Below are 15,158 nucleotides of genomic sequence, written 5' to 3' on the forward strand. Positions count from 1 at the left end.
TCCAACTAAAACTTCCTTTTGTATATATCCGTGATATGAATATCCAAACACAGTGATAAACTATTTCAATTTATGAAAAACCCAAGCAAAACACTTTTTTTTTATCAATAAGGACAGAAAATTTAATGCAACAAAAATCTTTTCTTTTTTTTGTAAAGTTTTAGCCCATGGGTTACAACAATCGTTACATAACGTTTTGTATTATAATATCTCATTTGCAGAATATATATCAGATCAAAGTCTCAAACAATTTGTATTATATAGTATTTCTGTAGCCCCATTCACTCACAAATATACCACAAGCAAGTTTGGACATCATATGTACGTACTCCCCAAAACCCGGGACATGTACAACTCCCACACTAAGTAATAATATCACACGTGTAACGTATAGAGTTACGTAAAATATACTAACATGTCAACTCTCCGTAGTTAATTTCGAAAAGCGTCTGATTCAAGCAGAAGGTTTTGATTTCATGCAGCGGATGGAGCTTTGACGTGGTGAAGAACGCCGGCGTCCGAGAGAGCTGCAAGAAGAGGCTGATCGATCGCTCTTTGCCGCTTGTGGTCGTTGTTGTTGTAATCGAGGGATTCGTCTTTGTAAATGTCCCACCATTTCTTGACCAGCATCTTGATGTCTTCTCTGTCCATGTTCTCCTCTTTTCCTGTGTACCTGCAACCAAAATCCAAGAATTTTAAAGGTTAGATTCTTGATACATTGAAAAATAAGAGAGATTTGTAATATGCTAGTGAAAGAACTCATGAATATAGTCTATCTTATAGTGCTTGGATCACCCGTGTATAGCAATGGGGTGAGAGACATCTCTCTCTCTCTCTCTCTCTCTCTATCTATCTATATATATATGTATGTATATTACCTCCAAGGCTTAGAACCCGCAGCACAATAGTGAACAACCTTAACTTTGTCAAGCTCAACGTTCTCGGGATGCCTCCAAAGCATGGCCAAGACAAGGTTGTAAACCGGTGGAATCGGCTTGTATATGTCCTCAAAATACATGTTCAAGAAATCCTAAAAATCCACAAGAAACGAAAAGGAATGATCTTTCAGTATCATCTATAACTTCCATATGATCGCTCCAGATAGATTCGAAGAATATACTTTACTTTTTACGTTACCTGTTCGGCAAAAGAAGTGGGAGTGACAGCTTTGAGAGTCTCTAGGAGGTTGTGGTAAGTGGACAAGCACGGTTCGAACACGAACATGCCGGCGTTGAAGTACAACGGCGGTTTCGGTCCCATCTCCGACGGCCACGTCACCTTTTCAGGCGACTGCTGACAGTATCCGATCTTGTACTGTGGAGTGTGGCTCCAAGTCTTCTCGCAGAAACAGTCCATCACAGCGTGGAAGTGACCGTTGGGGAGATTGAACAAGTGGTCTATGTTGTCGAACACTTGAATGTCCCCATCTAAGTATATCATCTTGTTGTACTCCACGAACTGCATGTCCAAATATTTTTCATGCATAACACCATCATAAGAAAAACTTTGGGAAAATGGCAAAAACCCACACAGATTATACTAAATGTGTAAAATTAGTACATCAATTTTTAATTTGACAAAATCCTCCATCCGATTTCAAATTTTCTCAATTTCCAGCATCGATTGTTTTGGAAATTTCCAATTAGCACCGTAAAGGGAATTGACCCTGCCACATCAGCACTGCATGTTGATGTGTCACCACTCATCGAAAAATATGCCACGTAGGATGACACGTTACCTGCCACGTCACCAGTTCGGTTATTGTAATCGGTTCATTTAATTTAACCGGTTAAGTGGAAACCGATTTTTTTTTAAAAAAAAGAGGAAACCCTAAATCAGAAAAGAGGAAACCCTCTCTCCTCTCCTCTCTGCTTCTCTCTCCTCCTCTGGTGCTGGAAAACTTCTCCTGTGAGACGAGCTCCGGCGTAGCTCTGACGCTTCTCTCTCCGCCGCAGGTGATGGTGGGAATGGCGGAGTATATTGCGGCCGTAGCCGTGAGGGAAGAGGATTCATCTCAGTCGTTGGATCCCGGAGGCTCGCAAGATTGCTGGAAGAATCAGGACCCTGAGTCTGTGGCTAAGTTCTTGGCTTACTGCGACGGCCTGAGCGAAGGGTTCATCGGACGGCTGAACCAGAGGACGAGACATCATCGGTGGGATGATCGGACGGTGGATATGGCGTTTGGGAATAGAACAGCTGAGAGCGCGTGCGACAAGATGGTGTGTCGGATAAATACATGATGATTGATCCTAAGCTGGCGTGGAACATCGTCACATGCTTTGACGACAATGTTTTTTATTCTTTTATTTGATGTTGTGATTTGTTTTTTCGAATTATTGGATGACAAATTGGTCAGAACCACGTATTTTTCGGGTCGAAACAAAAATATATTAACCTAACAATAGTTTTTCGGAGCTGTTCTCACCGGAGGAGTTTTCCAGCAATGGAGGAGGAGAGAGAGCGGAGAGGAGAGGAGAGAGGATGTGATGTCGATTTCTGATTTAGAGTTTCGATAAATCCTTTTTTTTAAAAAAAAAATCAGTTTCCACTTAACCGGTTAAATTAAATGAACCGATTTCAATAACCGAATTGGTGACGTGCAACATATTTTTCGAAGAGTGATGACACATCAGCATGCAACGCTGACGTGGCAGGGTCAATTCCCTTTTCGATGGTAATTGGAAATTTTCAAAACAATCGATGCTGGAAATTGGGAAAATTTGAAATTGGGTGGGAGATTTTGTCAAATTAAAAATTGATGTACTAATTTTACACATTTGGTATAATCTGTGTGGGTTTTTGCCATTTTCCCAAAAACTTTTAACAAAAAAAAAACAAACAAGGTGTACGCTAGGGTTTGACGATACCTTCCAAATACGGAGCTTGGAGTAGTTGATGACGTAATAAGCCATAGCGAACCGAGTCTGGTTCTCCGGCGGATAAACCGGTTGAATCTCCTTCACGACGCAGCCTTGCTCCGTGAGCTGTTTCCGGTGATCTTCGGGGACGTCGGGCAAGACAGCGACGACCAAAGGGTACTTGCTCTTCACCTTCCTCAGCCCCTTCGCCAATCCCACCACTCCCTTCACGTAGTCACCGTTCCCCGCCAAAAACGTCACGTACGCTCTCTTCGAGGAGGGCTTGATGATGGTGTTGAGCTCCAAATCCATGGTTTCCGATTCTGAAAACGGAAGATCTCAACTGGGCTTTGTTAAAGATGGGATCTTTGAAGATGGGTCTTGCTAGGGTTTGGGAGAAAGAGTTTGACGCGGCCGACAGTCAAATCTCAAATGGGTTTTGGTTTGGTTATGAGAAAATAGTGTTGGAAAGTTTTGGATGCGTGATCGTTGGGAGGCACCAAATGGTGGGGTTATATAGAAACTATGCGATGATTATGGTTTAATTAAATTAATTAATCTAAGATTAGGTTTGGATGATAAAGTGGGACCCGGTGAGAGAATAAAGATTTTGATCGGACGGCTAGTACTCCATATCTTTATATACAACGAATTAGATTGCATCAACGCATAACATGAAGCTTCGTGTTACTTGGGTAAACCAGTGGGGCCCAGATAAAGTCTGAGCCAAGTGGATGTTTGACACGTGTACTGGCTCGATCGTCGGGTCAGATCTTATGCAGTGGGTCATCGTTGATTGGTCTAGTCAATGGGGTCCACTTTATATGATGAAAGAGTGGGGTCCAAAATATAGTATAGAGCTGTGATCTTCTGATTGGATGATCGATGACACGTGTTTACGTAACGCTTATTTGGCGGTGATCACACCACGTGTCGTGATGGGTTTCCACTTGGAAGCAGCAGGCTCCTCACTAACTGTCTCAACTAACTTTCCCATAATTTTCGTTATGTTAGTTTGTCCGACGCATGACGGACCGACCATATTTTTTACGTTTAAATTCAAATATTTAATTTTGGTGAAAGTGAAATAAATATTAATTTTTGTAATCCAAATGGTTATTTTACGTTACTTTTATTTTACTTTTAGGATATATAAACCTAAAAGTTGGTATTACTTTTTAATTTACTATATATTATCCGAGTGTTGGTATTTGGTATTACTTTTTTAAATAAAAAAAATATTTGTGGTCCACTAAATATTAACTGTTGTAACTTTTAGAATCTGTACCTTTAGAATTCTAGAATTTATGTTATCCCCGCATTCAAAGATTTTGATAATAAAGTTTAGAGATTTGAACCAAAAAAGTTTTAGAACAATATTGGATGATCTTATATGATTGTAAATAATATTTATGTTAAGAAAAAACTGAAACGAGGTAAATACAAAATGACCTATATATATATTTCATAAAATATGAAATTCATTTTATTAAGTGATAAAATTGTCTTTCCCTAATATTACATAAAATTTCAAATAATTTCAAAATTCATTTATGTTATCTGCATATAATTATTTATCTGAATATCTATATGTAAACATTTTATTAATATATCATATTAGTGTCGTTTAAATTTTAAAATGTACCTCAATTATGTGACATCAAATTAGAAAATCTAAAACATAAAAATATCAATAATGCAAAATATTATATAAACTTCAGAAGACGACAAAATCCTAATCTTTTGTCTCTTGGCCAAGTTTGTGCGATCACAAATTTATTTGAAATTTCACAAATTGTAATTATATAGTAGACAAAGTCTAACAATTGGTTAGGAAAAGATTATAGCATGAAAAAATATGTTTAATTTGTATTATTATTATTATTATTATTATTATTATGGAACACAAAACAAAATATTGCAAGAACTAGAAGAAAAATACCAAAAACATTTTAAAAAAAAAGAATCCATAGAGAGACAAAAAGTTAACATTGATAAAAAGTACTATAACAAAAAAAATCATATATATATATACACACACACATCAACATTCTAATCCACAAAAAATACAATTCTTCATGGTCAAATATATATGTATGTGTATATAATATATATATATATATATATATATATTGTTAATTTATGGATTTTAGATAACTACAGGTGGCTTACTTGTCATATGACTAGTCTTAGGTATGACTTTGACTAATCCTTCCATAGAGTATAGTCCAAATACATATCGTCCCCATTTTCGTCGGCAAACGTTTTCATAATTTCTTTTGGAAATTAATAAAATAATATCGGTTTCAAACCAAAAAAAAATTGATAAAGTAACCATTTTAGTCATTTTCACATGAATTTAGATTTTACAGACACTTTTATTATATTCACATATTTAAGAACAACTTCTTTACTCTCAAAATATATTATTCCAAACAAAATAATTTTTTTTTGGGTTATTTTACTAAATCTCTCTAATAAAAAAAAAAAAAGTTTAACTCTCCGTTTTCAGTTTTCAGAGATTCAAAAGCATTATCAAAGCTTTAGGCAACGTCATCAGATACAAAAGCAGTCATGACAAAGAAAGAAAATAACAATAACATGAAAGCTCGCTTGAAAATCTCTAGTGATGAAAAGACAGATACATACAATACAAACATAATGAGCTGCTGAGAATGTTGTATGGACATTTTCAGGATTGAAGAACAAGTTTCTTGCCGAGAATCATGTCGTCGGTGGTGAAATCGGGGTCTTTCCGGTAAGTTCCGCGGCCAAAATCGAGGTTGTATGAATCGGTGAGGCCCTCCACCAGATCGAACTCGGGTTTCCATCCCAACACATGCTTTGCTTTCTCCACCGATGCAAAGAAATGCTGCATAAACATACACATACACAGAGACATTTATGCCACACCGAGTTCATGCAAGATTCTTTAGCGTTGTCTGAATTCAGTCTGGCAGTGAGGAGACGTGATTTTGTGAAAAGGGTTGTACCGAAATCGAAAAAAGTTTGTATCTTTTACCTGATCGCGGAATGGGAAAGACTTCTTCTTTCCAAAGTCGAACTCTTTCGGGTTGTAGTGAACGATCTCTGGTTCTGGGAATCCACCGGCCTGAATAATTGAACAAAGGAAAAGGTTATCTCTGCGATAACCAGCGTAATGTTCTTCATCTTTCCAAAGTGGCTATCATTCGGGTGAATATTGTGTAGTGTATCATCCAGCAATGATCCAAAAACAAATGTAAATCTTGTAATTTTGCTGTTAAAAGTTGCATTTGGGCGTATAGTTTAGTGAGGTTTGATCTCGGGGTGACTAAAAGCTGGATTTCTACCATTCTTGAACAAACAAAACAACGGACTAACACCAACAATAAAAAGATTCGGATCGATTTGAAGAGGAAATGGAAAAATAGTGAATGAGAATGTACCTTAGCACACGCTCTTGCCAGCCCATCAAAGGTAACGTACTTCTCTCCGGCGATGTTGAATACTTCTCTGCTGGCTTTCTCGTTGCCAAGAACGATCTGAAAGGCCGTTGCCAAGTCCTGTAAATTGCAGAATCACCGAGGGTTATAGATGAAATCCCCAAACGTTAGTTCTTTTAGATCTTTCTACTCTTGATGATAGAAAACAGGGTTATCTGCTTTCTAGCACAACTACAAGTACCGAAAAGGGATTTAATTGTTCTCATAAACGAATCCATCATAGAGACAATTTATGGAAATGAGAATGTGCTAAACAAGTTACCGACCTTAACATGACCGAGTTGGGTGATCTGAATTCCCGAGTTTGGAACTGGAATTGGGCGACCGGCTTTAAGGCGGTGGAAGAACCATTCTTCCACCGGGTTATAGTTCAATGGACCGTAAATATAGACAGGACGTATTGAAGTCCAATTGACATTTCTTGATTCCAACAAGCTCTCGGTCTCTAGCTTCCCCTTGTGCCTGCTCTTCGGGTCAACTGCATCGGTCTGCCATTGGTTCAGATCACATATAAAAGTGATCAGATGTATGGCGAATAGTGCCGATAGAAACTATTCATTGTGTTTTAGTTCTACTTTATACAAAGGCATGATATTTCACATACCTCACAGTGTGGCAAGAGATCGGATTTCAAGTAAACACCGGCTGAAGAACAGTAGATATACCTATCATTGACAAATATTTCCAGTTTTGCAAGATCAATCATGAAAAAAACAAGCTGTAAACACATGAGAATCTGTAAATAAAAAATGTGAAAAACATATCCATTGTGCCAAGATTCAAGATCACGTAGAACATGAACTTCGGTAATTCACATCTACAGTAACCATATGGAAAAACCGGCAACAGTCTCAAGAAAATTAAAGAAAGTTTTCGAAACCAAGCAAGCAGAAGGAAACAAAGTATAGAACTGACAGTTCTTCTGTATAGCTATGGATGGAGGAGGGCTTACTGTTCTAGTTTAGGCAGAGCATCCAGTAAGGGGGCAACTTCTTCAGCTTCTCTTCCTACGAAAGTGGAACAGAAAAACGTATAATACCGTATACACTATGTACAGCATGTGCTTTGCAGAGAAAAAGAGTCTTTTCATTACCGTTAATATCGTAGACAACATCAAAGCCTTCTGCTGCGAGGCTGGATTTCACAAAATCATAGTCCTTTCTGTCTCCTTTCAAATGAAGAATCTAAGAAACAGTGGAAAAATCAATCTTTGTGATCCGCAGTTACTGACCAAATCACCCTATTGCTTTAACTTTTAAATCCTGAACTGTTCATTATGCCTCAAATCCCATTCATTCCCTCAAATGGATATGTTTCTTCCGTAGATTCATTTGCTTCTTATATTCCTTACATCATCGAATTCTTTTCCTTACAGTGTTAGAATCCGAATCCGTTCTGGAATTGTGTTAGCATTTTAATATCGGATTTGAATCCTTCTTCTTCCATGTTCCTGAGAATGTATGGGACTAATATGGGCAGTCAAGCACCATGTTTAGGAACTAGTCTCAATGAGGGCTTTTCCACGATAAAAGCTCGTGCCATCTTGACCATGTATTAAGCTTTTCTTGGGTTATCTCGGCCATCATATCACATCGCAAGAAATCGTGTAATACCTTGGACGAAAAATCAGCAAAGTCTTCATCAGATTCACCCGGCAATTGCTTGGCAATAGGAACTTTACCTCTTGTAAACAGAGTAACCTGCAGAAGCCACAATTCACAAACAAGATAATAGGAAGTGAGTATTCGAAAAGAGAAACTAAACCGAGATGAATCACTGGTGAGGAAGCAAGAACCTGGTGACCGTCTTTCATGAGGAGCCTGGACAAGAACACGCCAATGAATCGGGTACCGCCCATTATCAGAATCTTCTTGGCACTCGATGCTGAAACATGAAGTGCTCCTTTTGGCTTGTAGGCCTTCCTCTTATACTGCGATTTCAATACAAAATCCAACAGTAAGCATGACTTATTTCCCAAAGAAAGAACTCAAGTCTTCAATCTCAATTATACTTTGACATTAATCATCCTAAAGTGACAAGAATTGCCAAAGCTAGGACTTTACAAAAGCCTCAAGCTTTAAGATACAGATTAAGTTGAGGTTCATAAAACGGAGATTGTCTCGAAGTATCAAAATTGTAAACAGTTGAGTTTGAAAAACGCATTACATACAGAAATCTGGGAATTGTTACCTTAAAAAACCAACAATCTCGAACCTTTATCAAAGAACAAAAAACCAAGGTCACAACAGAACCAGACAGTACTTATGTAAATACCCATTCACTAATCTACACAGAGACGAGCAAAAAGAAGAAATTGAACAGAACCCACAGGCTTAAAACCCTGAAAAGGGCACAAATTTTGAAAATTGATCATGAATGACGTATGAACAAATAAAAAAAGGACCTGGGCTTGACAATGGAACTCAATTAATCACACCAACAAAGATTGATTGACTAAAACCCAGAAACACCCAATTCTAAGAATTGATCGCGAATGATGTATGGAACAAAAGGGTAAATAACAGGGGACCTGGACTCGGAGATTGAGCTTGGCTCCATTGAAGTCAGAGAGAGAAGCCGAAAGGGGAGAGAAAGAAGGCTGGTGCTGCTGCAACACGACCATCTTCGCCATGGCTGCTTCTCTCTCTGAGCTCGTGAATGGTGTTAATGAACTTGAAAGTGTGTATGGTTGTTGAGGTCCCCCATCTTCTTGTTCCTTCTGATCACTAAGTTTTTTTCATGGGGATTTTGAGGATAAGACAATGATCTCAGCCTCTCGCTTTTTCGTGATCACATATTTTTGCGGCCATTGTCGTCCTCTTCTTTGATATATGCTTTTGTCTCTTGGTGTGTCAGGGACCAAATTGATCGAAATAAAAGTTCCGTGGTCTAAATTGGAATTTTTTATTCTCGTGGTTGGTTTTGATTTCGGCCTGTCAAACAATTTAGTTTGGGCCTTACTTGGGCCTCCAGGACTATTTAAAAATAAAAAATGAAAATGAAAATTAAATGAAATAACGTAGCACACAACCTGCGAGAAATCGGAGATCGTGCGAGAAAATTTTCTCGGGAAAATTCTCCGAGGGAAAGCTAGGACTTGTACAAGGAAGAGGAGAAGACTGTGTGTTTCTGCTGATCACCAGGTTTCTCCTTCGCCAGATAACTCGTTGTACTCCCGGAGATGGACCCTAATCAGGTGATTCAGCTGATTATTTGCTCCATTTTCCATTCCATTTCCTTTTGATTAGTGATGATTTTCGAGTTTTTTTCTTCTTGTCATCGGAATCGGGTTTTTCTGGGAAGAATTGGTCGATCTGGACGTTATTGTGTCTGATCTGTGTTCTCCGATTGGTCTCTGAGAAAATGCGTAGATATTAGGAGGGAAATTTTCGCATCCGTGAGGTACGCAAGGGTTTGAGCTAATTATCTGTTTGGATAATTGAGGAAAATATCATGGAAATAACAAAAATTAGGCGAAAATGATTGAATGAGAAATATTTGTTCCTTCGAATCTACAACTGGAAAGATATGGAAATTCTTTTTATGTTTTACTATTTTGTTGATTTATCTGGGGATGGAAGGCTGTTTCTACTAATGAGTTCTTCTCTTTTCGCCAGAATGTGTATGGAAATAATCTTAATCTACCCTGTTGATAATGTTAATGGTTGCTGCTCTGTAAATTGCCGGATGAATGTAGCTACTATACCTTAGAATTGCTGCAGCTGCGGTTATTCTCAAATCGTTTGCGGTGGATATTGTGCACCATATGATATCGTTGGGTTTTTTAATTGTTTTACAAAGGTTTTCTCTCCTTAAATCACTGTATGAACACCCGTAGCTGCAGCTATTTTTTTAGAATTGGTATATCTGTGATTATTCTTGAATTTGATGCTTACCAAAAGTTAATTTTGCTTTGTTGCAGCAACCAGTTGAAAATTATGCAAACCCGAAGACATGTTTCTTCCATGTTCTCTTCAAGGTTTGTACAAAGTATAAGTTTATCTCTGCTGAAAACAGCTGTATCTCGCAATGATTTGATAGTAGAGAATGGTCACCAGTTTGTTTTGTATAAAACTTGGACAGGGTGCTGCTCTGGCGTTCTACATACTATCCGCTCTTTTCTTCAATAACTTTGTCATAATCTTCGTGGTGACTGTCCTTCTGGCTGCCCTTGACTTTTGGGTGGTTAAGAATGTGAGTGGGCGCATACTAGTTGGGTTGAGATGGTGGAACGAGATCGATGACTTGGGCGAGAGTGTGTGGAGATTTGAATCCCTTGACCAGGAGGTTATTTTAGTTCTTCGATCTTTCCGTTTACTTAAATCAAAAGTTCATGGGATCATTTGTCTTAAAAACATTAGTTTGTGTTCCCCTTTTCCGTATCAGTCTTTGGCTCGGATGAACAAGAAAGACTCGTGGCTTTTCTGGTGGACCCTTTACCTTTCTGTGAGTATTTCTCTGTATAAGGCTTTAGATTAAGTATATGGTTAATACTGAGAAGTGGGAATTTCTCAGAACGCAGATATGGATATGACCTGCCAAGAATTAATGTTGGATCTATCGATATGGTGACCGTGACTTGATGAAGAATTCATCAAAGGTCATGGCTTGGATCCTTGGTTGATTCTTTTTTTTTTCCGATACTGCAGGCAGCTTTGTGGTTTATCTTCGGGATATTTTCACTCATAAGGTTTCAGGCAGACTATCTGCTTGTCGTCGGAGTTTGCTTGTCTCTCAACGTGGCTAATATCATCGGCTTCACCAAATGCAAAAAAGGTTAGATTCCCTATTCCTGTTTCCATTCTTGTCCTGAATCTGGTTTAGAATCTAACCTACTAGTTTGATAGATATAGGATATGAGTAAACATGAACCAGCCCTGCATGCACATGCAAACCTAGAGACAAAGATTTGGATATATATACATATATATATATATATATATATCTGTGCGTGTGTGTGTACATACATATAGGACATTACACGTGTAGTTCAATTCTTTCCTAATTCATCTATGAATATCCCTCGTTTCTTCCATATTTCATTAATCACATCCATGTAGAATCACGTCCCTGCGTTCTGCGTTTACGTTGTAAGTACTGACGAGTAAGAAACACGTTTCAGACGCGAAGAAACAGTTTCAGCAGTTTGCGACTCAGACGATCGCGTCTCAGTTCACCTCTACCATGCAATCTGCGTTCACCCTTGTCTGAAAAGCTTGGAATGGAAACTCAAAAAGGAAGAATGTCTGTCGCCTACAGTGAAATCAGAATATCAGTGTACAAAGAAAAGATGGCCCAAAACTACACCGTTTTTTTCTCCGAATTCTTACCACTTTTTGTTGCGTGTTACAAATTTGGTACTTAATTCGTTTTTTATTTTATTTTGTATTTTTCACATAATCGAACTTGTCACAGTTTGTTGTCTTGATCACTCTAGTGAATTTTGTGTTTGATCTGGAATTTTTTTTAGGAGTACAAAAAAATCTAAAATATTGGAATTTCTTACTAGTAAATAGTAAAATGATTAATTCTGTAATTTTTTGTCAATACACACACATATATATATATGTGTGTGTGTGTTCATGAGGCGAAACTTTTAATCGAATTTATTAAAATAGTATTTATATTAAAACTTTGTTGGAATAAATTATTTGTAATGTTAAGAGCTTAGTTTATTACTTAAAACAATTCAAAAAATATTGTTTTTTAATCAAATTTTTTTAATCTACGATACAGTTCTCATACATTTCGGTATAAAGTCATCAAATATCAAGTAGACCGGAGTAAACCGGTTGGTACAAGTTCTATAGCTTCTGAATTCGATTGTTTCTGAGCTGCAAAACAGAAAATTCTGGGGAGAGCGAGGGAGAGAGAAGAAGAAGGAGGAGTAGAGAAGCTTTCTTCGCACATCGGTGTGTAAGGATGCTGCAGTGTATATTTCTTCTCTCCGATTCTGGGTGAGAGATCTTACCTTTTTTTTTTCTTTCTGGATTCTATACGATTATTTCAAGAAAAAAATTGATTCTCCGCCGATGTTACTCGGTTCGGATTGCGCGGATTATGTGCTGTGGAATTCCATAGAATTGATTGGAGATCCTTCGGGTTGCGATTACAGGGAGGTAATGTTGGAGAAACAGCTTACAGGACACCGAGTCGATCGATCCATTTGTGCTTGGTTTTGGGATCAGACTCTCTCTCAGGGAGATTCCTTTAAGGTATCTGCCGCATCTTTTCTGGATTTCGATTCCTGGGTTCTTCCCAAAAATCTTAATTTCGCGCGATTTCAACTGTTCTCTCGTTAGTGGGTTTTGTTTGATTCTTCAATGAGATTCTGGGGTTTTCAGCTGCAGTTTTGCTCTTGATTCAACTCTATTTAACCCTGTTTTGTCTTGACGTTTATGTCCTACTGTTTTGGATAGTCACTACCAGTGATTGCTTCACCAACACATTACCTTTTCCAAATCGTTCGTGAAGGCATCACGTTCTTGGCTTGCAGTCAGGTCGAAATGCCGCCATTGATGGCAATCGAGGTGAATTTATGTCCCCTTTGTCTCCCTAGTTTTTTGCGTGAAGGGTAGTGTTCCGATCGAATGAGACAAAATCCCCTGCATTTTAACTCGTGGGAATTTTAGTTCCTTTGCAGAGTAGCCGATGTTCTGTCTGATTACCTTGGAGGGCTGAATGAAGATCTCGTGAAAGATAATTTCGTCATCGTTTATGAGGTATTTTGCATTTGAAACGCTAAGTATTCCCAGCTTATTTTTCATTGTGCTTTGTTTTTTTAATCTTAATTTAACTTCGATTATTCTTTGTTTTGAACTGAAAGTATACATCTTTTGGCAAAGGGAGAATGCTGTGACAATCTCCAGTGTACAAGTGTTTGATAAATTCAGAAGTCTTGTAATTACTCTTGTTTGAAAAGGAGCTTATACATCATCCTTTTTTCATTCAAGCAGCGAATCGTCCATAATTTTTTCCGACTTCTGGCTTCTGGATGAGTTTATATGCTTTGGATTGTGTCATTTTCCTCTGTGCTTGCTTGCCTGTCTCTAAAGTCTAAAGTATACATTCTGTGACTTGGATCTTCTTTGTTTATCTCAAAAGTTTCTTTATTTCTTTGATTTCACCATTTCTGTATTGTTTCAAACTGACAAAATCACGCATTTGTTACTTGTAGCTTCTGGATGAAATGATCGATAATGGATTCCCTCTCACAACAGAACCTAACATTCTGAGGGAGATGATAGCTCCGCCCAATATCGTTAGCAAGATGTTGAGTGTTGTAACAGGTAATACTTCCAACGTTAATGACACGCTCCCAAGTGGAACATCTTCTTGTGTTCCTTGGCGACCTACGGATCCAAAGTACTCTAGCAATGAAGTCTATGTCGATCTTGTTGAAGAAATGGATGCAACCGTTAACAGGTTTGTCGTAGAAAGTCCATATGTTTTCACTTCTGTTCTTATGGAAAAGATAAACCCATGATTTCTGCCAATGGTAAACCCATGATTTTGCGTGAAGTGAAGTTTTGGATCATATTTTTCTGAAACACTGGTCAGGGACGGAGAGCTGGTAAAATGTGAAATATATGGCGAAGTCCAAGCGAACTGTCAGCTCTCGGGTTTTCCAGACTTGACATTGTCATTTGCAAACCCATCAATCATAGAGGATGTGAGGTTTCATCCATGCGTCCGTTTCAGACCATGGGAATCTCATCAAGTTCTCTCCTTTGTTCCCCCTGACGGACAGTTCAAGCTCTTGAGTTACAGGTGCGTTTTTCCGTGGAGAATGTCTATATTTCATATGTCAAAATTCTAGCTCAAACACAGTACCCTTTTCGTTACTTTTACACAAAATAACCTGATTAACAAAAACGAAGCAAAAAAACCGATTTAACCCTCCAAAGCCTGTAAGCTGCAGCTGAAACTGAAAATGTTGGAGTTCGTAGTGCAAACAGATTAAAAAAAGAATTGCATCCTTTACTCAGTTTGTATCTGAATGTGTTTTGGGATTCAGGGTGAAGAATCTGAAGAGCACTCCTCTATATGTAAAGCCTCAGATAACATCTGATGCCGGGACATGTCGTGTTAGCATATTGGTCGGGATAAGAAGTGATCCGGGAAAGTCAATTGAGTCGATAACTTTAAGTTTCCAGCTCCCGAACTGTGTCTCATCAGCGGATCTCTCATCAAATCATGGAACCATAACCATCCTTTCTAACAAGGTAATATATAACCATCTACAATCACATCACTTCATGAGTGTCTTATATTACTGAATCCGGGTTTGAACTCTGCAGACATGTTCTTGGACAATCGGGAGGATCCCAAAGGACAAGACTCCATGTTTGTCGGGGACATTGGTGCTGGAGAGTGGATTAGATCGGCTTCATGTTTTCCCGACGACGAAACTCGGGTTTAAGATAATGGGCATTGCTCTTTCTGGGCTACGGATCGAGAAACTTGATCTGAAAACCATCCCTCCTCGTCTGTACAAAGGGTTCCGAGCTCAGACACGAGCTGGAGAGTTCGAGGTCAGACTATAGTCTTTTTGTCTACTGTGAAGTTTATTTTTTTTAAAGTTCGGTTGTTTTTGGGATGGAATTACTTGCAAAGTTTGGCAGGAACCCTGATTAGAAACGCCGTTGAGGATTCTGCGATTCTTGTGAAGTGTATGTCTCTGTGTTTTTTTCTTGATGAATGATTTTCTTTGGTCAAAGACATGACATTGGTTTTGTTCTTACCAAATATCATAAGCTATGAAGTGTATGTCTCTATGTTATATATATATGTTATATATATGTGTGTGTGTGTG

At 38.2% G+C, this 15,158-nt stretch overlaps 4 protein-coding genes across 4 annotated transcripts; 2 read left to right on the forward strand and 2 right to left on the reverse strand.

The window, feature by feature from the left end:
• Positions 1 to 227: 227 nt before the first annotated feature.
• On the reverse strand, positions 228 to 3,261 carry LOC104820533 (galactinol synthase 2-like). Its single transcript, XM_010551004.1, has 4 exons — positions 2,868 to 3,261; positions 1,138 to 1,458; positions 879 to 1,030; positions 228 to 673 (listed from the first exon to the last, which is right to left on the reverse strand). Exons 1-4 carry the CDS (start codon positions 3,168 to 3,170, stop codon positions 475 to 477), a joined length of 975 nt encoding a protein of 324 aa, XP_010549306.1. The 5' UTR covers positions 3,171 to 3,261; the 3' UTR covers positions 228 to 474.
• A 2,102-nt stretch (positions 3,262 to 5,363) lies between these two features.
• On the reverse strand, positions 5,364 to 9,090 carry LOC104820540 (chloroplast stem-loop binding protein of 41 kDa b, chloroplastic). Its single transcript, XM_010551015.2, has 10 exons — positions 8,874 to 9,090; positions 8,139 to 8,273; positions 7,957 to 8,043; positions 7,437 to 7,527; positions 7,296 to 7,350; positions 6,948 to 7,008; positions 6,610 to 6,831; positions 6,287 to 6,403; positions 5,881 to 5,970; positions 5,364 to 5,730 (listed from the first exon to the last, which is right to left on the reverse strand). The coding sequence occupies exons 1-10, from the start codon at positions 8,973 to 8,975 to the stop codon at positions 5,551 to 5,553; spliced, it is 1,140 nt and encodes a 379-aa protein (XP_010549317.1). The 5' UTR covers positions 8,976 to 9,090; the 3' UTR covers positions 5,364 to 5,550.
• Positions 9,091 to 9,351: 261 nt separating this feature from the next.
• Positions 9,352 to 11,803, forward strand: LOC104820547 (Golgi apparatus membrane protein-like protein ECHIDNA). Its single transcript, XM_010551026.1, has 6 exons — positions 9,352 to 9,539; positions 10,266 to 10,322; positions 10,427 to 10,630; positions 10,730 to 10,789; positions 10,993 to 11,119; positions 11,466 to 11,803. The coding sequence occupies exons 1-6, from the start codon at positions 9,525 to 9,527 to the stop codon at positions 11,552 to 11,554; spliced, it is 552 nt and encodes a 183-aa protein (XP_010549328.1). The 5' UTR covers positions 9,352 to 9,524; the 3' UTR covers positions 11,555 to 11,803.
• A 368-nt stretch (positions 11,804 to 12,171) lies between these two features.
• LOC104820554 (AP-3 complex subunit mu) lies at positions 12,172 to 15,129 on the forward strand. Its single transcript, XM_010551037.2, has 8 exons — positions 12,172 to 12,300; positions 12,459 to 12,558; positions 12,763 to 12,873; positions 12,976 to 13,065; positions 13,521 to 13,768; positions 13,904 to 14,113; positions 14,361 to 14,568; positions 14,644 to 15,129. The coding sequence occupies exons 1-8, from the start codon at positions 12,266 to 12,268 to the stop codon at positions 14,887 to 14,889; spliced, it is 1,248 nt and encodes a 415-aa protein (XP_010549339.1). The 5' UTR covers positions 12,172 to 12,265; the 3' UTR covers positions 14,890 to 15,129.
• The last annotated feature ends 29 nt before the right edge of the window (positions 15,130 to 15,158 follow it).

This window comes from Tarenaya hassleriana, unplaced genomic scaffold, assembly GCF_000463585.1.
Source record: "Tarenaya hassleriana unplaced genomic scaffold, ASM46358v1 Cleome1, whole genome shotgun sequence".
In the NCBI taxonomy this organism is placed as follows: Eukaryota; Viridiplantae; Streptophyta; class Magnoliopsida; order Brassicales; family Cleomaceae; genus Tarenaya; species Tarenaya hassleriana.